The following is a 22,294-nucleotide window of genomic DNA, read 5'->3' as shown; positions in this document are numbered from 1 at the left end:
TTCATTGTCGGTGGTGTACTTTCAATATCCTTTCTTCTACTTAGAATAAAGAAGTGAAGTTAAAATGGGGAAAGGAAGCACCATATGTTATATGGTCATAACTACATTTACATAAAGAACAAGGGAGGATCTGAAGAATTGCAATCCAATAACTGACTTCACTTTTAGGGCAGAAATTGGAAATGCTTGCTATGGCCTCGTTTACAAACCTTTAAAACTATATGCTGCATAGACCAGCCACAGTAACTCAAAACTCATTAAAAAACCATGCATGGCAAAATTTACTGTATGTCTTGCTAATATGATAGATGATAAATGTGACACAATGAACATTCTATTTATCTCAATTCTCAATCAGTTAATGCTGCATCACACAGCAGTTTCACCTACAAGGTCAGACATTAAAAAAGCTGCTCATACAAATTAAGAATTGGCTTACAAAACGAGAATGGAGGGTGTCAGATCAAAAGAAAACATCTGACTTGCGTAGGAGTAATAAGCACAATCGGTATTGCTAGCTTGATTTTGTTTACACAGTTTATAATGAAGACAGTGTTTCACAAGGTATCAGAGAAGGCTAATAATATCAATGACAAAAAGACACTCTGGGCTTTCTCCTTTTCAAGACACTGAACACTCTAGCTTCCCCAAACACAGTTCTCAATAGCATGCTTTCCCAGATCAAGGCTAAAGTCCTCTTCTACGTAACAGGTTAAGCTTTATGAAGAGAAATGCAGTTCATTTTTTCCCATCTAAGTACTACTATGAATGTGGTCTTGAAGGCTAGTAATGCTAGATCATTGCTACTACAGGAGGTTGGAGGGCTGCTAGTACATAACACAAGCTAATCATCCCAGCTCACTTCCCAAAAATACGGTTCAAAAAAATTTTTAGTGGCACTCTTCCTTGACTGTCCCAGGAAGTACCAAACAGTGAAGGAGTCCTGGAAAGCTCTTTTGACTTATCTTACCTTCAGCACAGGAGACTGCAAGCACTGATCACATCCCAGATAAACACCAACATAAAACTGTCCACATCCTACAAAGGGATCTTTGGAGTTCTCACCAAAGGGAACACGTTTTCTAGCAAAATTTCATCCACTGTGGGACATCCTGGGGAAATGGACCTGACTGTGGAACAACACTGTAACATTTGCACCATCTACAATCTGCAACCTTCATAGAAGCTTGTAACATGGAACTGTAAACATATAAACTGCAGGGAAGCACTTCATGACAGCCAGCTGTGTAGGTCGTTACCAGGGGTAACACTTAACACATCTGCTTCAGCTGACTCTGTTCTCTCACCTGGAGACTTGGGTACTGCTTCCTCCAGCTCAGGTTTGACCGGCTTTGGTACAGCGTTGGGTAACTCACCCTGCCACTAACCATTCTAGAGATGATGGGTAAAAGTATGTCTGCCTTATCTATGGTCAGTCAATGTAAGTCAAACTTACAATGAAGAAAATCACATTCATAAGAAACCAGATTCAAAAGGCATACAATACAGGGCATACAAAGTGTTGACACTCAATCAAATATATGGAACAAATGGCAATAAAATTATATCAGGTTTTTGAAGGCTACATCATACATAAAACCTGCCTGATCCCTGGCACAATACACTGCTACCATCCTACTGCAGAATAATACTAAATAAAGCCCTGATCCTCAAGTCTTTAAATCTGATTAAATTCTCTTTCTACCATAGAACTGTCTAGGGCTAATCTTTGTTTGGGCTGCCTAGATGATGCAAGCCCAAAGAAAATACTGATGTGTAAAACCAAAGAAACAACAGAACAATGAGTCTTCCAACACTGTCTGTCATCACAATTTTTTGACAGAAACTGCAACAAATGGTAGCAAGGACATAGATGTTCTGGACCTTTCCCCTTCACATATCATCTGAACAGCTTGACTCAGCAACCGGGACAAATCAGGATCACTTCGTATAGGAACACTCACAGAAAAGACTGGTCATGTCTAAATTAATAAATGTGCCTGAGACCATCCTCCAGCATGAAAAAATTAGTGACACAACAGATCACCTCCATACTGTTAAACACACAGAGGCAATTTCAAATTCAAATCCTTCAGGAGGCTAAGTAAGAGTCAGTAAGAGTACTAGTTGATCCATGCTGAAATCATGCCTGAAACAACTTAATCGCATAGACAGATGTCTTCCCTGCTTGAAGACTTCTCTGGCATTGCTTAGCTTACCAATATAGACAGAGTTACTCTGATACTGAGTTTTATACTTTTTGAAACATGATATGTTATCTTCAAACTTAACTCCTGCAAGTTAACTTGCCATTAGCTTGGTATCTTGCGTCAAGCAAATCAGCAGCTGAAAGAGACAGAAGTTCCACATGTTATGAAAGTTTATCCAAACCTTTTCAGTTTACCATCTGTGCTGGAAATTTCACAACATAATTAAAGATACTGAAGACTTACACCAGTTAGATCTGTAATGCATACATTTAAACTGTATCAGCACTTTTACATACAGCTCTCAAGAAAATGTGCACAACCAGTTTTATTACTTTTTTTATATATAAACACAGTCAGATCTCTTTCAAAAATCTTCATTGTTCATTCAGCATAAACCCATGTAACATAACTGGAAATTCACAGTAAACTCAAGGGATACCTTCTTGCACAGACTTTGCTTCATCTTCTATAAGACAAGGGGTTTACGGTCACCTGGGACTGCATTTCAAATGCTTTTTTGTCTCCAACATTAATGTGATTAGGGTTTTGCATCTGAGCTGCACTTGAGTTAAATCCATTCTACTATCTTTAGACAGACCCTTTGTGGGACTACACCTCAAAAGCTGAATCTAAACTTATTAATACAAGCAAAGAGTAATGCCTGAAATTATTACCTCCACTGTTTTTTAAAAATGGACAGCCACACCATCCTCTGCATTTATCTGACATACAATGGTACCTTTCTGATTAGCTCTTACTCTGAAATTCATGACTTGCTGTCTGCTATCTACCCAAGTCATGTTTTCTGAATTGTATGAAAGAAACGTGTTTTCCAAATTAAAATACCCCCCATTATAGATATATATGATTAAAATAACATTGAAATCCCTATTTGCATTTTTGAACAAGCAGAATCGCTATTGCCAGTTCTTCCAAAGCCCATCCCCTGATTTTCAACTCCTGACTCCAGCACAAAGTCAATCACTATGGGATTTCTTAAGTTTAAATTCATATTGTAAGGCAGTCAACTGTCTATCGTATCATGCTGTCCCCCCTCCAATCAATATCCATTTACTATGTATCAATCACTGGCATTTTTCTCATTAAAATACTATCTAAGCAGTCAGCTACTAAGCAGTCTGGTTTTTTAAATTTCATGTGTCTTAATTAAACTAACAAAATAAAAATATAAGAAGAAAAATATCTGATTATATAGGAGGAGGGAGGAAATTATATTACCTAAACACTCGTCTAAAATTCATAGAATCATAAAATCATTTAGGTTGGAAAAGACCTTTGAGATCATCAAGTTCAACTGTTAACCCAGGACTGTCAAGTTCACCACTAATCCATGTCACCAAGCACCACACCTATGCGTTTTTTAAACACCTCCAGGGATGGTGATTCCACCACCTCCCTGGGCAGCCTGTTCCAGTGCTTGAACACACTTTCAGTGGAGGAGATCTTCCTAATATCCAATATAAACCTCCCATGGCATAACTTGAGTCCATTTCTTCTTGTTCTATTGCTTGTTATCTGGGAGAAGAGACCTACCCCCACCTGCCTACAAGCTCCTTTCAGGTAGTTGTAGAGAGCAATAAGGTCCCCCCTGAGCCTCCTCCTCTTCTCCAGACTAAACACCCCCAGTTCCCTCAGCCGCTCCTCACAAGACCTGTGCTCCAGACCCTTCACCAGCTCCGTTGCCCTTCTCTGGACATGCTCCAGCATCTCAACGTCCCTCCTGAAGCGATGGGCCCAAACCTGAACACAGCATTTGAGGTGCGGCCTCACCAGTGCTGAGTACAGGGGGATGGTCACTGCCCTAGTCCTGGTGGCCACACTGCTTTGGATACAAGCTAGGATGCTACTGGCCGCCTTCGCCACCTGGGCACACTGCTTCATTTACATTATTTAAATATAAATACCTAAATTATCCTCCTTAGTTAACAAATAGTTGTTAGTTTATGACTAAAAGTACATGATGCTACTGATACTGGTATTTTAATATACTGCTTTTGGAGGTCTAATCTTCAACCTCTAGGACACTGGTCTTATGTCACTACAATTCTGTATGTCTCTCACAGATGCCACAAAACACCAAGTTAAGGCTATGAAATGACAAACTTAGCTTAAAAGCAGTAAAATCTGTGCTTTTTTTTTTCCTTCTCCTATTAAAGAAATTTTTACTTTTTGAAGTGGAAGTTTTAACAGCAGCAAAAATTGAGCAAATACGATTTTGAAGACAATCAAAACTGAAAAGAGCTATGAAGTGAGCACCATGGCCAGTGTTATATAGGTTTAATCTTAAATATTCGGTAAGTTTGTAAAAGTTAAAAGTTACTGTGCAAAAGAGACCTTCACACATGTTGTCTGAATTAAGTGACAAAAAGCAATGAGGCGGAGAACTCACTTGATGCAATATAGTCCACACTTTCAGTCTAATACAATAGCTATAGCGTTCTTAAGATAAGACAAATGCGGAAGAATAAATGTTCAGTCAACGGCTGTGAGCAGAGCCATCAGCCTCACTCAGTGAGGAAAATTACTATTAGAGTGAGGATATAGGACAAATAAGGAATCCTATCCATTACTGCTGATGACAAAAGTTACACAATGTAAGCCCTTTCATTAAATAGTTAGATCCCATCTCAGAACGACTTAACTTTTTCTCCCCTACATCACCCCTCTCGCATTCCCTCTGGAAAGTGGTTCAAGAATACTACTCCTCTAACAATTTTAAACTTTCTTCTAACTACAAGATTCAGTTTATGCATAGATAGTATATCTCCACTTCTTTTTGTACTAATTTTATCCCTAATGTACCAGTTAAGCCTATGGATTTCCACACCAATATTTATCTTATGTATTTAAGATAGACTCTTAATTTACTCAGTTAAAATGTTTGGCAATTAAGTGCTTTCCAAACAGCTTGAGGAAAAATCTTGGACCCAATAAAATGAATGGCACAACCTGGCCAATTCCATGAAGTTAGAATCTCATCATTTTTTTCCAATCAAGACCACTAGGCACAGATCTCTTATTAGAATAATAGGTATGTAAGTAGAAAAAATAACAGTTATGTAAAAGAAAATAGACCAGATTTGGGTGGATTCTCTTCTTCTTCCTACGTCTGAATAGTTTCTTCTTATAACTGAAACATAGGTAGTGTATCAGCTCCAAAAAACAAAAAGCATGGAGCAAGAAGCTTATTTATATTCTCCATTTCTATATAAATCTGAAGGGTGTTGACTTCTTTCAACAATTCTGTGAATTCTTTGTTCCAAATAAAAAATATATTAGTTTTTTATTAGATAATTTACTGAACACCATTACACAATTTTCAACTCCACATGTAGCTATTTTATTTCTAAAAACAAGTTAACACTTACAAAGCCCTTACACTGTAGGACATTTAAAATTAAAAGTCCCAATCTGTCCTTTTCTAGCTATCATGTTAAAGTTAACAAGCATGATTAATTTCTCTGTTGTATTAGAGTTGGAACATGAGAAAAGCTACAGTTGCTTTAGGCTCTCCCGTCCTTAGTCACCTGTAACTTTTACAAAACATCACAGAATGTATTGTTCCAACATCTTTAAAGCTTAGCTTCACCTTAAAAATATTTCCTCTGCTGCTGAAAATTTCGAGAAGGAAGAGAATATTCATCAAGACATTAAAAAACCCTTTTAATGAAACAGAATCTTTATTTTGAGCAAAGCTAAAGAAAGAACGTATTTCTATAGAATTCAAATCTTTTGGTCCAAATTAAATTGACATCACGTCCTTAGATCTTGCATGTAGAAAAAAATTCTCTACTATCTCAGTGGAAAAGGCATCTAAGCAATTAATCTATGAAGAACAATGACTCTATCTTTATCTGGCTGCTGGGACAAAGAGTGAGTTCTCTTGGCAGCCGGGAAAAATGATGGGATTATTCACAAAGGAACTAAAATACTGTTTTTTCTCTAAATGAGCCTGTCAGTGCAAAACAATAGAGTGGAGCTAAATATTACAAAGGAAGCTCTTCTGGAATAAAAGACTGCAGATATATCACTCTTCCTTCCCAAATGCCGACCTAAAAATCAACAGATCTAGTCTCTCTGTAACTACATGCTAGCAGAAAGCTCATTTAAATAGTACATCAGCTCGTATGCTCAGGTATTTCAAAATTTGGACTTATAAATAAATAAGCAAATATATAAACTGGCCAATAACACTCTTATTCTGACCCAGTTAATTTCACAGTTTTGAAGACCTAAAGCAAGTAGTGTAAATAAATGAATCAAATTACATATCTGCCTATGATGAATTACAGATTTTGGTATTAACACAGAAGTGTAAATTTTTTGTGGAATTAATCCACATTTTACTTTATATAACAAAAGTACTTGAAAACATAGCTAATTATTCTTGAGGGCCTAGGGCTCTTACCCAAAGAAATTATTAAAATGTCATTTTCATTTTTATCTTCTTGGGGACTGTCTATCAGACAACAGACATTTAAAGAGCTTAGTCTCCTCAAATATATTTCCTAATTACTTACTTTTTATAAAAATGCTTAACATTCTGTTATCTCCCCTCAAGGGCAACAAATAGCTGTTTAGAGGTTTGCCTGTTTAGGAAGGAAAGGCAGCCTTTAAAATAATTTATAGGAAGGCATCAAATAACAGTCAGAAGCACCAAGTTTATCAAATGTGCCGTAAGTACTTGTTTCAAGTTAAGTAGTTTGTTTCACACAGATTTAAACAGGCCCAGACCTGGTCTCATTATGGTTGAAAGCAAAACTGCCTTGTTGCCAGTGGAGAAATGCTGTGTTCTTTATATCCCTAACTAAATATTTAAAATACATGAGATGTAAAGAAAGTGTTAACCTTTTGCACTAAGGGATAAACGTATTTAATAATGTGCAGGGCACCAGAGTGACAGGGTAAAAATTGTACTACCATAAAAATGAGAGTTCTGCTCTTGGTTTTGTCAGAAGTACAGGTATTTGGTGTGATCTGAGATTATTATGTCATCCAGGGGTTGGCAGATACATCATTGGACCTTTAGGAGGCCCATGCTTTTCACATTATCTAGAGGCCAAGCAACATAGTCCACAGGGCTTAAACAGCACCAGGTACCCAGACAAGCATAATGAATCCCACCAGTGCAGAGGGAAGGGATTCAACCCCAAATGATGACATCTGATTGCCAGTGCCTACCAGGGCAGCCTCATAGACATAGGTGTCTCAACACCCTCCACCATCACTTGAAATTGAGAATAGGATTTAGTTACCTAAACAGAAGTCTCTAGTGTCATCTGAGATGACTTGGGGGACACATCCTGCCTTCCTGTTGCTGGCCTAAAAAGATGAAACTTTCTTATGTCCCGTACTATTTCTGCCAGCCTTGTGTGGATCTGAGCCAACGACACCTTACATGGTACAGAATGCCCACACATAAGCAACTGAACCCCACCACCAGTCAATACTAACAGCAGAGTCCAGGAAAAAGATTGAGTTCACTGACACAGACATTAACTGGTTGGTCGGCTGAATCAGTCTCTCTGTTTCATTGACTTCAGGGAGGAGACTGTTATTAATATATAGGAAACATGTACAGCACATTTGAACACCTAAATTTAAGTGCTATTCTCTCAGACTGAATCGCTTTCTCAATCTAAATGTGCAGCTTGCACGCTTGCAAAAAAACATACCTCATGCAAATCATCCTGCACAAACCTCGTCATGATGTATACCAGCAAACAAATTCAATCGGGATCTTTGTTTCCCAAGTGTTAGATAATTTGCAAAGCATGGACGTTATGACAGCTTGTATGTGCCAATGTCATGAACATCCTTAAGGCTGTGTTTCTGACCACAACAATGATGTGTGAAATTCCAAAATAAGACTTTTTAACAGAGCATAATATCTAGATATTCATAACACTCCTACTAATATCCAATTTTATTCACTAGGTAGTAACACATAAACACAAGGCACAGTACTTCAAGGAAATCATCATGAACTAGTCAAGCCCCGCTGAGCCAGTGTCAGCAATCCACACGCTTCTACATATCTTTCATAATCAGACAGCATTATCCCGTTTCAACTGCACTAAGAATTTTAAATGGAGTGAAGATTTAAACCAACCCTTCGTTTCTCTCTGCTCCTCCTGTATTTTTCAATTTGTGAAGTCAAAGAAATACACCAAATTACCAATCGCTGCATGCCACCTATGCTCATAAACAGCTCCCATGATCCTGGATTACAGAACAGACATCACTTTATACTGCCTAACCTGAGCCAACTTCAAACTGTTGCCTGTAGCCAAAGGAAAAGTCTATTGAAAAGAATTCTTCCACTGTAGTTTTCCCTACTGTACTTCTACCAGTTTTGGAAGTCCCACCACTATGGATTTTAAAACCAGACTTAACAAAACCCCAGCAAATATCCAGCTGTTAGCAATCCTGCACTGGCAGAGAAGCAGGCCCTTGATACATCTTTCCCATCCCTAAGATCTTTGATTCTACGGTTCAGTAATGACTGATGATTTTCCTTGGCTGCAGATAATAGCCTGCAGGAAGACAAGCTGAGGGGAAAGAAAATAATGAAAAAAGAAAGAAAGAAAAAAAAAAAGGATGAAAATGAGAGAAGAAAGAAAGAAGCAAGGAAAAGAAAAATTACATAATGAGGGAAGTGGAAAGAAGGAAGGAAGGTCATAAGGTGAACTCATGGCACAGGAACCCTGAAGAATAAGGTTCGGTTTCTACTTCATCATACTTAACATGTCAGCATAGCAAATCTCTTATTTCCCCTGTGCCTCATCCTGCCACCATTAAGTTTTTAACATCCAGGGCTATGTGAACAGCATGTCTGCCTATGAGTGGTGTCTAATAAAAAACATTAATACCTGGGGCAGTGAAAGGCCTATCTTTTATTGTATTTCATAAAAATCCACAAATATTCAAACAAAAAAGGAGAAGTTTAGGTACTGTGATGACAAGGCAACATGAATGTTTGTGGAACAATTTTTTAATAGTGCATCATTCAAAAATAGAACAGTTCTAAATTTTGCACTGTGTAACATTTACAATCTGATCCAAAGCCCGTTTTATTTGTAAAGACTTTGATATTTATTTAAATACATTTTGAAGCAGAGTATTTTTTTTCATATTTGGGTAACAAAAATTATCCTATTCAAACTTTCATTCTAAAAGAGAATTTGATACTCTCTATCTTCAGTCATCTAATGACATCCTTCACGTAATCCTACTGACAATGTTCTCTACCACGTTTTGCTAGTTACATTTAAAAAAAATACTAAACTAAAAAAACATCATGGTTTGAAGTGTTATAGATAAGTTTATCCCCTTTTCTGCTCTGGTACTTGTGTCTTGAACACATTCACTATCTGAATGATCACACAAATTGTCAAATTGAAATGCTGTATTTATATTTTATGATATCCCTCTACTACTTTTCATGAAAAAAGTGAAACAGTCCTGAGACAAGTGAATGGTGAAGGTATACCCCTGGCTCTTTTACATCACTCCTATTGTTCTTGACATGCACTGGAAAAGCCAGCAAATACTCTTCAATTAGTCCAAATCACATTTGTGCAAAACAGGTTACAAAGATGGGTAAGTTGTGTGATAGATACGAAGACTCATGATGGAACTGGACACACAGCCCAGACCTCCAGCCCCCCAGCACAGTGCCTCAGCCACTTACTCACACAGCCTCCTTTCCCCTACGTATTAAAAAATACATGCAACAGAGAAAGAGATAATAAAGACCTTTCCAAAGCTGACATTCCATGTACCAGTAATGAAGGACAGAGATATCAGAATCCAGCACTTCATAATCAATAATAAAATTTTAAAAATGGAAAATAGTCCTGGATTGTGGATTTGGTTTTTTTACTTTTTAAAACACATAGAAGTAAGGAGGGGAGGGGGAAAGCCTCACTTCCCAAGACCAAAATCATCCTGTACAGTTAGCAATGTAATACTATTACTTCTAGTAATAATATTAGATTTTATTGTGTGGAAACAAGATCATTTATTTTACTTACAATTAAATGTATCATTACTATTCTGTACAGCATGTAAACCATGACATATAGCCAAATACAATCGTCAATTTCTCTGCAAAGACAGTGGGTCAAAGCAATTTCCTAGAAGAGCATCATACAACCAACATCTGAGGTAAGAAAGAAAAATATGACAGGACCATCACCTTCAGACCCGGATGCAGTACAAAAAGGAAGCAATTTCCTCTTCGGTACACTTTGTAAATATCCACTGATATATTTAAGTATCTTTGTTCCCATTGAAAGGGATGCTTGTTTTTCTGTTTCGCTATCTATGTTTTAAAGAAAATTGGTAATTTTCCAACTGCCTTTCAGCTGGTAATTTTCTGAAAAGTTAAGTCTCCCCCTTGCCAACCTGTATTTCACACTTGTAAATGGAGATGTGATTACATGTCAGCAAAAATTAACAGGACCAAGGAAATGAAACAACCAGGTTTTTTACAAGATCATGAGGAAAAAAAAAATATTTTTTTTTTAAACCAGATTTTCTGAGGTTAGCATTTCTTTTCAAATTATTTATGCAACTGTGAAACCAGTTCAGTTGTTTCACAAAAGGGAAACATGCATAACAGTATCTTCATGTGTTACAGGCACATCATGTGAGTGGGAAAAGCAGATGAAAATATAGATTTGTCTTACAGAATTAATTTCAACCCCCATAACCACGGCATGGTATGAAGAGTACTTGTGAGCTAATACAACCAGAAGCTCAAAGCAGAGGGCATCTGTTCTAGAGGGATATTCCTTCTCCAAGGTCTGAGCCATCCAGTATAGAGGCAAAGCCACTACTACCAAGAGGTAGCAGCAGAGAGAGAAATCTACTCCCACCCTGGCCCTACAGTGCCAGATGTTCTTTTAAGATGCAGCCATAAGCAAATTGTTCCAACATTTCTCGCAATGTTACAAATCCTCAATAGCACAACTGTTCCATTCCACGCTGTTATTCCACACAAGGGTCAATCACAATATGATTCATAAAGAATTAATACAAGAAGGCAAAACATTTTTCATACACAGTCACAAAACAATTGTCAAATAATATGTTTTATGAATGTTTTCTCACAGTGTAATAAAAACTGCTATTGTTCTACAGAGCAAAAGCATCAAGTGACTTCAGTGTTCTACAGAGCTATTGTGGCTCATTGCTTCAGCTGCACATCCCTTGTTGCAGCAATTTTAATTACAGAATTTAAAAATTCTTTTGCAATCCTGGGTTCAAGCCTCAGCACTTGAGATTGGATTGCCTAATGCTAAGCACTGAAAGTTTTCTCATACCCTGAAGCCTTGATCTTGAAATTAACAGGAGATCTTAAGCATGACAAAAAACACCTAAACAAGCCCCTAACTCAATTATGTGCTGTAATACCTCAAAAGGTATGCTAGGAACATTATGATCACAGCTGAAATGCAGATAACTCTTCAGCTGGTATAAACCAGCTGTTTGTTCGTAAGTAGAAAAACATTGTACCAACAATTTCAGTTAATAACTAAAACTACAGAAATATTTTTTTACTATTTCTGTAATTTCTGTCAATTTTAATTCATCACAGAAATAAACTTTTACCACTTAATTGCTCTTACTGTACAGCAAAGATTCTTATAATGAATGATGATGAGCAGCAACATGAATGAACAGTTGCCAGGCAACCAATAAATAAAGGTTCCAAATAGCATGACCTCTCTTTAAAGAATAAAGCTCTAATCATAATCATTTTTCAAATCCATTTCAATGCCAACTAAAATCACGTTTGCAGCACTAATCCCGGTCTTCCTTGTACAAAATTAAACCAAATCTGCCATTTGACATATCACGGATAACAAATTAAACAGACTCAACCTGCTCCTTCAGATTATGGTCAACAGTGTAGTTTGAGGATAGTGAACAGGTTAGGCAACAAACTGGAACCCAAAGCAGAGAGATGAGATGGATTATGCAATTTAAATAGGTTAAATAGAATAAAATCTTTAAAAAGTTACATTGTTACTTAAAGGACCTTCAAAAAACATCAACACAAAGTCCTCCAGTGTTTTAACTCCACAAAATGATCTTTTGGTAAAGTAGAAGGATGAGACAGACCTTAAAATACTGAAAAGAGATGCAGTTTGAAATGTTTTAAAATCTATATAATACCCCATTCTGTCTTTATAAAGTCTTGCAACTCAGTCTTGCCGAGTGCATGAGCAGAGTTGAGATGCCTAGAGCAAGCACTGACCTTTTAGATGGATTCAAATAAAACTGACAAAGAGCAGCATAAATCTTAAACCAGTTAAAGAACACAATATATCCACTCTGAAAAAACAGTGAATGGTTATGGAGGAGTTTTACATTATGCCATCTGAATAATGAGAGAGGGAAAGTTTGGGCTTGTTAAGGGGTTTTTGGTATTTATTTTAGTAAGATCTCATGTCAGAAAACATTAGGAATACATGTTTTGATATGTTTATCTTGCACTACATAAGGTGATTACATAAACCTCTTAACAATTTTATTTCTTTTCTTTTGTAGAATTGGGAATCACTAATAGCTGTGATGTTTAAACACTAAACAGCAAAAAAATTGCAACAGGAAAATAAGATGAACTACAGTTATAAATAAATATGTCTTGCACCTAAGATCTAACATGCTATGTCAATTATGAACTCATAAGAACTGGGACCACCTTTTCTATTTGTCTTTTAACAAAATACAGGCAACAGAATCCATAAAGTTTCTCCAACATTAGTAGCACAAAATAATCTCTTTTACTTTACAGTAGCAAATTGATCTACTGGAATTCTTGTAAACGGGAATTATTGTTCAAATTGCAGCAGAGAATGCACTCTGCCAACTAGTAGTCACCACATGTATTTCTCCATACCAAATAGAACCCAGTTCATTATACAGTAGGTATTTGCCTTCTATTACAGAAAAGTGTACTGTTGCCTATCAAACACATAACTTTTCGATTATTTTCCTTGTCTCGATATATCTGCTCATCAAAAGCCTTTACAGGAGGTTTTCTAAATATTGGTATTTCCTCAATAAGCAAATATACCACTTTGTATCTACGTTTTTTATTGACTAATATTTCACTCACTAACCACCTCCTCCGCCTGATTCCATAACTCCTCTCCATCCTTCTAATATATTGTTTGAACTTCTTGTTCTAACAAAAATCCAATTAATTTTGTTCATACTTTATGCAAGACTAAGATTCAGAATTTAAGTAACAGAATCATGCATACTGACTGCAACTCAAAACAATGCAGAAGATCCTGTAAATTCCTTTTAGGACACATAGCACTAGTTATACCAAAAGCATCTTAATTGCTTCCCCATAGTTTTGGGCTTGCATTTTAAAAGTTATAAAAATATTGTATTGTGCTTACAAACCTGGCAAGCAATCCTACTAGCTGAAAAGTGTGTAAACCTGATATTGGAGGAATTTTTCCCCTCCCAAATGTTTATACCTTTTCAATTACCAGCTGAAGAATTAAACTGGTCTGGTTTTAAGCTTAGAAGACCCAAAGCTTATGGTCATGCATTACCACTCAGCAGGAGCAGAAGGCTAATTGTAAAGTTTATTAACAATCAGAACGGCAGGGTTCTCAACTAGTTATTACCATGAAGGAAACTCCTGGTATTCTTCAGAAGCTTGGATTCCACTATATTTTGTTCCACAATATGCAATTTAACTGTCCCACCTCTGAAAATGGGAAGAGAGAAACGGCTGTATTGTTTTAAAGAGCTGCTCATACTAAAGTAAGAGTAATTTTAAGATGTCCCCTAGGGATTCAAGCCTATATATTTGTAAAAAGGAAATAGAGCGTAACTGCCAGCTTGAGGAAAGAGATGATGAAGCATGCTTTCTCTCTAGTGTTTCCCACATGACACATACAGTCAATGAAACTAGGTGCAATTCTAAAAACACTTCTTTGCTCAGCAGGATTTATGCAGATACTCAGCTGACTAAGCATACATAGTACTAGGATTCGGAGATTAATCTCATTCTAGATTCATGCAGATCCTGTCTTCTGACCAAGGTATTCTTGTTTCAATAACTGTATTTCCCTTAACAAAAAGGTGACATTGTTTTTCAGTTTCTTTAATATTGACTATTGAATAGTAAATTAAATATACACATACTTATTATTTAGAAATATACATGAACTAATGAGTAAGATTAGAAGATAAACTCACAGGATAATACCAGTTCAAACAGAATAGTATTATTATTGGTTTTAGGAAAACATTGAGACATATATATATATAGCCTATATGGATGATACTTGTGAAAAACCATCTATAGACACTCCCAATAACATGCAGAGGAGTTATCTTTGAGCAACACAAGCTATTAGTACTTTAGTGAGGAACCCAGTGTGGGGCAGGGCGGGGATTATCTTCTGTGTGTTTCAGTTTTACATTTAAAACACCCTTTCAGTAACTTTTATTCCATTCACTATCTCACTGATCCATACCTTCCTCTGCTAGAGTACAGAAACAGTTGAAAATAGAAAAACTACACTGATGGACATACTCTTCCATTACTCCACTTACTCATTGAAGTTATCATTTTGGAGCAATAGTTCAGCGCTGAGAACAGGGAGCTAACAGTGCAGTCCTTAGTTTTTCTCATGATGTCAGAAACAAAGTCACACCAAAATGCCACTGGTAATCAGTGAACTTCGAAAATTAATACTAAGATATTCCTACACATAAGACTATGTGAATCTTAAACTTCTTCATGATTAAACTACCAGTTTACAACCACCTCTCATGCAGCTTTACCACAAAGCTCTCACTGACTCAGAGTGCAAGGGTGCCCCTCCAGAGTCCCGTACTCCATGACTTGAATCCTACTCAACTATGGGTATTACATTAAATACTACATACACGAATACATTTCAGAATTGACAACTCAGCTATCATTGGAAGCCAGAGGATTTCATCCATGTAGATATTTAGTTAAAAGAAATTTTACAGAGGGACAACCAAATTATAAGCAACAATAATGTTCACACAAGCTTCTAAACTTCAGCTTAGTCTTTTTCTTTTAAAAGATAACATTATTTGAGCTCCCGTAATACCTTCTAAGAATTGCCCTGGCTCACAGCCTAACAAACCCACACAGAAACAAATCAACCAAAAAAATCCAACACTACAACACAACTTTGCTTATCAATCAGGAATGTGGATTAAATGAGACAAAACAAAAAAGGAAATAAATGATGTCTGCGTTTTATGATGTTTAACAGGTATTAAATGTACTTTATTTGGAGACAAGAAAGAAGAGGAGGTGGGGTGTGGAGGGGATGGAAATCTGCTTTCTAGCTATCTTAAGCATTTCTTTGGTGACCTTTTATTCAGCTATATGTATACCACTTCTTTCCTGAACACTACTTTGAATATTTATTCTTACTGTCATAAGAAATAGTTGTCATATTTTCAGAATTTACTATTAAGTACAACTGTTTTATGCACTTGTGGTGACACAGAGGATTGTACAGCAGAATACATACATGCTGTTGCCAAGTCCTTTGCCTCAAATTTTCCATGCTTTTAGCCTTTGCTGTTCCAAATAAGAAAGCTGAATTTTCAGGGTTATCCAAACAATGTGAACATGACAATGGCTGTTCTGGGGCAAATCTCAGGTGCATTTAGCCCAGGACCATGTCACTGATAGTAGCCAAAGTCAGTGGCCTCGGGAAAAGCCCCATATTAGGACAAGTTTTAAATCCTAGAGTAATTCCCTGGAAGACTGTCTGGCTCCCGGAAATATGTGGTGCAGAGACTTAAAATGAAAAGAGAGTGGTAGCACTGGCATTATGACAACACACTTTGTTTCAGAAGAGCTGGGAGGAAGAACAGGAGATAGCACAATTCAAAAGGAAGAAATATGTTCCCTCAACACACACATGTCACACACTTCATTCCACCCAACAGTGTTTCTTGCTCTCAATATTGCCTTTGCCCTCAAAATGTGCTGTTTTCCATATGGAAGAGGTGGCAAAAATGAAAGTGTTTCCCGTCTTTCCTCATAAAACCTCTTTCTGACTGGAGTTGGCCTCCTGTTCATATTCCACTTGACTAAACCAATCTTTTTCTCCTCCCACACTAGCTCCATCTGCCGCCCATCTCTCCAGCAGAGCCAGATGCCAGCGAAGCAGACTACTGTGGGAGGAGAAAGTTCTGTCGCTGGAATTTCTTCCCTATACCCTGCAGGGGGCCAGCCTGTGAAGCCTGGAGAGGATACAGAGAGCAACTTCCTCTCTTCCACGCTGCCTTCCCCTGCTCATCAGAAAAGAAGGCAGCTGAGGACACGAGCAAAAGAAGGATAAAACTTCAATATGTGCTCTGAAATTAGCGACCTTAATATTTATATAGCTAAAGTCTCACAATTGTACTCCAGACTCGAGCATGTTACACACCACATGAACACGTAAAAAGACACAAGTCCTGCACCCCGAAGAGCTTACAAACAGAAGCACAGATGTACACTTGTGATAAGGAATGAACAAGAGTGACTACAGTAAAGATGACAGCAAAAAAAAGACTAAGATTTATAATCAGGAGAGATCTTAACGATGGAGTAAAAATACAAGTTTCTGGAGAGGCACAAGTCAAAGACAGAAGGTATGGGTGTGTGTTCTTAAACTGAGAGGACAACTGCATGTGGCAAGGGAAACTGCCTGTAGAGAGGGAAGGACTAGAATGAAAAGCAGACATGGGGAAAGAAAAAGTGATTTCTTACACAAGGCGATCTTGCATGAGGCAGAGGGAGAAGGAGTACTGGTAAGAACTTCAGACAAAAAGGGAGACAGTCTAGGAACGGAAGAGCATCTGCAGGAGCAATCTTGCCAGAGACAGTAGCAAAAATTAGCGTCGCTGAGTGCGAACAAGAGCTCACATAAAACAAGCAAGTGTGCATATGTGCAAGACAGAGGAAAAGACAAGACTCCATTTCTCTGAGTGAAAGAATTGTGGGAACCCAGGACACGAAATAAACTAGAAACAGAAATGAGTGAGAGTGGTGTATGGGTGCAGCAGAAAGTTTAGAGGGGGGCTGGCAGGACAGAAAGTGAGGGAGCACAGGGATCTAACAGAAAAACAGAACTATGTATTAGAATTTTAAAGAGCACATATAAATTAGGGAGACACATAACAAAAAAGATTAAGAGCTTTAATTGACATGGAAAGGAAGAGGGAAATGCACCCATCACATTGAAACATTAAGAAAAACTGCTCACAGCAGAACTAATGAAGTGACAGGAAGGAGAAAAAGGAGGAAAGAACATACACAAAGATGATAAAGTCGGTAAAGGAATGTCACTTAATAAAAAGCACTATGTAAAAACCCCAAACAGGAAAATTGAAAGTGTACAGAAGAGTGAATGGAAATGGATGTCCACTGAATTCTCACTGACACTATAAACTCTCAGGGCTTGCCCTATCTAAGTATCCACACATTTTACTCTTCTTTCTCATTTGGAAAAAATCCTGTTTTCCTGGTCCTCCACACCCTCTAACTTTTGTGCTGTAGTCGCACCTTCATGTCGTTTGTTCCACGATTTCTAGTGGCAACACTTTTTGTTACATATAAACGGGGAAACGATCCTATTTTGTAAAATACTGTACCACAACGAAAGTGCCAAAATCCCTTGTCTGTTTCCTTCTGTCCCCATAACCCTCTTTCATTCATTCTTAGGAAAAAAAAAAGGAAAACCCCCACACCACAGGCTGGGGAAACTCAGCAGTAGCGCGGTATCTTAAGGCTAAGCCATTCCCAGAGCCTTCCCTGAGCTGCGGGTACACGCAACGCCCCAGGTCTCCCGTGTGCCCGGGGTGAGGGTTTCCCGTCTCCCGGGGCGGCACGGGCTGCGCTCCAGCGCGGCATCGCGCTTTGTGCTGCCGCGGATAACGGGATCTCCGGCTGAAACGCATCCATCAGGCGGGGTAATTCAGGGAGGGGAGCTAGCTACCGGCTGCTGGAAAGAAAGCCCACACAGACGTATGCCCTGGCTGCTGGAAGACATGGCTGGCTGGCTATTTGATTTGATCCAAGGGATATAAAAATAAAAAGGAAAGGGGGAAAGGGAGAGGGGGGAAGCACACAGGCTCGCACACGCATACGGCTGATCTTACCTCCACATTGAAATACTGCTCCGCTTTGCACACTGTAGCACATAAAATCCAAAGGAAGGTTTGCAAGAAAAATACCCTGGACTGAGACACGAAATCCAACCGGCTTCCAGTGCTGAATGCGAGTACGATCATAGTGAACTGTGCTTCAGTGGACGGAAGATCTCTCGCTTTTTTTCTCTCTCTCTCTCTCTCTCTGCCTTAAACAAATACACAAACAAACGAACCCCCCTCCCCCGTGTCGGTGAAGAGCCCGTAGCGCAGGTTCACCCACAGCAGGGGAGGAGGAGGAGGAGGAGGAGGAGGAGCAGGAGGAGCAGACACTTCTCAGCACAGGCGGCGGCGGCAGGATCAGCTCTCGCACATCCTCACCCCCAGTCCCGTAAGGAGGGAATGTGGCGTCCGAGTGCAGCCGCAGCTCCTGCACGACGACTCTGCCCAGCAGCAGCAACCGCCTCCCCGTGTCCTCCCTCCTCTCCCTCCTCCTCCCCCTCCCCTGCCTCCTCCCCCTTCGCCTTCGCCTCCGCCTCCTCCCGGGGAAGGCTGGCCTGGCCGCCCGGCGGCGCGGCGCAACTCGGCTCGGCACAGCTCGGCTCGGCTCGGCGCGGCTCCGCTCGGGCGGCGCGGCTCGGGGCGGCACCCCGCCTCGCCTCGCCCCCCGCCGCTCCCCTCCACTCCAGAATGTTCAGCCGAAACCTACACAGCCCCGCCCCGCAGGCGTCTTAAAGACGACGGGCGCACCAGGCCGCCCCGCCGCCGTACGGCCGCGCCCGCCCGGCAGCCGGCTCTGCCGCCGGGAGCGGCCGTCGGTGGGCGGCCGCTGGGGAGGAGCGCGCGGCCTTCCCTCACGCGCGCGTGCCGAGGCAGCCGCGCGAGCGCCCGGCCCGGCGGGAGGACGGGCCTCGCCTGCGGGCGGGGAAGGGCCCGGCCCGGCGCGGCGCGGCGGGAACGCGCCCACTGGCCCTGCGGGCCGCGAGCGCGGCTGGGGCACCGCGTGTGCCCGGGGGCACCGCCCGCGCCGGGATTCCCGGTCCGCTCCGTGGGGCGCGGAGCGTGCGCGCGCTGCTCCCGTTAAGCGCCCGTGGAATGCCCGCCTGGCGCGGCCTGTGCGAGCGGCGGGCGGGCGCCGGCGGGGCGGGGGTCCCTCAGCCTCGGCCGCCCCCTGCCGCCACCGAGGGGCCGGGGACGCGCAGCTCGTCCCGACCCCGGTGCCGCCCGGTTTAGCCGAGGCAGCCCAGCCGCGCTGCCGTGCGGCCTACCCCGGCACGCACCGGGGCGGGCGGCGGCGCGGCGCGTAGCGGCAGATCAAAGGGGCTGGAGGGTGGCTGGGGCGGGGGGGGCGGTGTGCCCGAACGCAGCCCCGGGCGAGGGAGGACCATGGCACGAGGGTCGGGGTGCCCCGGGGCCATCTGGCCCTTCGGCGGCTCGGGAGAACGTCGGGCGTCGCTGCTGACGAAGTTCACGGAAAGGGAGTTGGTGATGGTGTAGTTACCAGTGACGGAAACAAGCCGGACAAAGTCTGGGTTGACTGAAAATCTATTTTAATGTGTCCAAATATATGGTCATATGGTGCGTGAAAGACCTATAGCATAGCCTAACTTTATGCTGGATGTTGTGATGTTCAAAATGCCTCCTGGTTATGGCAGATAAACTACTCCTGTGGTGATTTCCTATTGCAATAATGCATCTTGGGGGGGGGGGGGGGGGGGGGGAAGGGCTGGAGGAAGCAACCTTACTGAAAACAAGCAATTTAACAATTCCAAGATTTGAAAATTTACCTTATTTTTACTTGTTTGGTTACCAAAAAAAAAGTATGTAAAGATACTTGATCGTGATATGGAGCAACCTGGATGTAAAAGACATAACCTGACAGATGAAATCCTACTCAGTTGAGGTCAATGTCCAGAAATAAAACATGTGAAGATTAGATGTGTAAAATTTTGACACCACCTAGTAGCAGGATGTAGGAACGTGGATGTTTCTCCATCATTTGTTATGTTAAGAGTGAGACAGTTGTCTCTGAAAACGTTGTATTCTGCCTAACCAAAGGGAATGGTGAAGCAGAATTTCTTACGTGATATACTTTTTTCATGTTAACTGCTAGATCTTAAAGGCATTTTCTGTTCTTCAGATTGTCAGTGATGTGAATAATGAAATCATGAAATACAGAGCTGGCAGCAAGCTAGAAGGACCTGTTGGCATGTTGGCGGCCAATATCGGAAGTCAAAATGATCTTAACAAATTAAAGAAATGTCTTGGAACCATCAGGAGGAAACTTAATACTGACAAATGCAAATTACATTTGGGAAGAAAAAGTAAAATCAAAAGGATACTGGTAAAACAGCAGCACTTCAGAAAAGAATCTGGGGGCTGTAATGGACTATAAAGTAAATATGAGTCAGCAACATGCTACCATTAAAGAAAAAGACAGCCTCACTGTGGAGTGTATTAATAGATGTGCAGTACATCTGACAGGACAAATTATTTTTCTGCTAGGGATTGATGAAGTCAACTGTGTTTGGTTTGAAACTAAGGACAGTCCAGAGGAAAATAACAGAATTTTAAGACATGTAGAAAGCAAGGCGTGTAGAAGTTGAAAGAACACTATTTAGTCTGAGAAGACTGAGGGTAAATGGTCTCTTTATATGGAAAATGTTAGACAAAACTTTATTAAATGTGGTGTTAGTCGCATTTGGAACAAGGTAACTAGTGGGAGTGTGGAATCTCTTCTGTACAGAGGTTTGACAGGCAAGAACATTATAGCTGTCGTCTCTCCATTCCTAGGGCAGTGGATTGTGTAGTAAGATCTAATAGACTTTTTTGCTTATAGTGTATCAGTAGCTTATTTTCTCTTATTACTCTAAGAATTAGTCACTGTTACTGGTGTAAAAGAAACAGTAACTCACTGACTTCATACTGTCCCTTCTGTTTTTTCCTCTTCTCCTAAAGGACCTCCTTATTTGTGCCTTCAGCAAGCACTGGCCCTATTTGTGATGGTGTATTTTGTAGAGTCTGCCATTAGCGTAATACGCGGAAATGGAAATAGATGTTGCTGTAACTGGAATTTCATTCATCTTGCCTGTCAGGACTGCTGTGGCTATCTATTGTGAAAAGCATGGGGCCATAAATACAGTTACCTCCTTCCTTTACACTGTATTCATTAGAAGAAAGAAGAAAAGCAGTGGCATGAATAGAATGGTGGAGAACAAAAGCACCTAAGTGTTTGAGCAACAGAGTGGGAGAACACAAAAGTAAAGAAAGATTAGTAAGGAAACAGAGTAACAGCGTGTGAGTATGAGTGCCAAGGGAAGAGACAAGGCATGTGAAGGACAGAGGTCTTTGAAGTGAAAAATATCAGTCAGGAATGCTTGTGTGAGAGAAGAAATGCTGGCAATGATGGGATAGGGCTTTGAATATTTATAAGTAAGCTGTGGGCAGGAACATGTAGGAGTAGTAGGGTCAGAGTCTCACGGGACATGTAAGAAGGTAAAAAGGAATAGAAATTAATTTAAAACTCCATACAGAGGGCTGTTTGTAGATATGTGTGTATGGAATTATGAGAGAGATTAAAGAAAAGACAGAAAAAAGCAACAAAGATGAAAGGGTAAGTAAACAAGAAAGGAAGGAAGGAAGCAGAAAAATGCAATTGGAAAGAAATGGGAGCTATTTGTTGAAGTGCTTGAATGATTCAAGTCATATACTTTATCAGTGTCTTGCAGATTTTTATCTTTTATCAAATACCAATATGATTTTTCTGTTCTTGCCTGTGGCAGTTACCAGCAGTAGTTAATAAGCATTGAACAGGTTTGTAGGGAAGTAAAACTGGAAAACTGAGATTTCCATTTAGTTTTAAAACTTTTAGCCTTTTTGAAAGGCAGGAAGAGATC

The 22,294-nt window shown here is 40.1% G+C and overlaps 1 protein-coding gene across 2 annotated transcripts in view; it reads right to left on the bottom strand.

Annotated features, from left to right (window-relative positions):
- The window catches only part of MMP16 (matrix metallopeptidase 16), a 194,117-nt gene extending 175,242 nt beyond the window's left edge, over positions 1 to 18,875 (bottom strand). The window contains exon 1 of one of the 2 annotated variants that reach the window (XM_056330637.1): positions 18,411 to 18,875. In XM_056330637.1, coding sequence (XP_056186612.1) covers positions 18,411 to 18,542 — 132 coding nt within the window. In that variant the 5' untranslated portion in view covers positions 18,543 to 18,875. The remainder of the gene's footprint in view (positions 1 to 18,410) is intronic. The other variant, XM_056330638.1, reaches the window with a different exon arrangement.
- Between the last annotated feature and the right edge of the window lie 3,419 nt (positions 18,876 to 22,294).

Source organism: Falco biarmicus, chromosome 3 (assembly GCF_023638135.1).
Source record: "Falco biarmicus isolate bFalBia1 chromosome 3, bFalBia1.pri, whole genome shotgun sequence".
Taxonomy (NCBI): Eukaryota; Metazoa; Chordata; class Aves; order Falconiformes; family Falconidae; genus Falco; species Falco biarmicus.
This window is presented reverse-complemented; position numbering and strand designations above follow the sequence as displayed.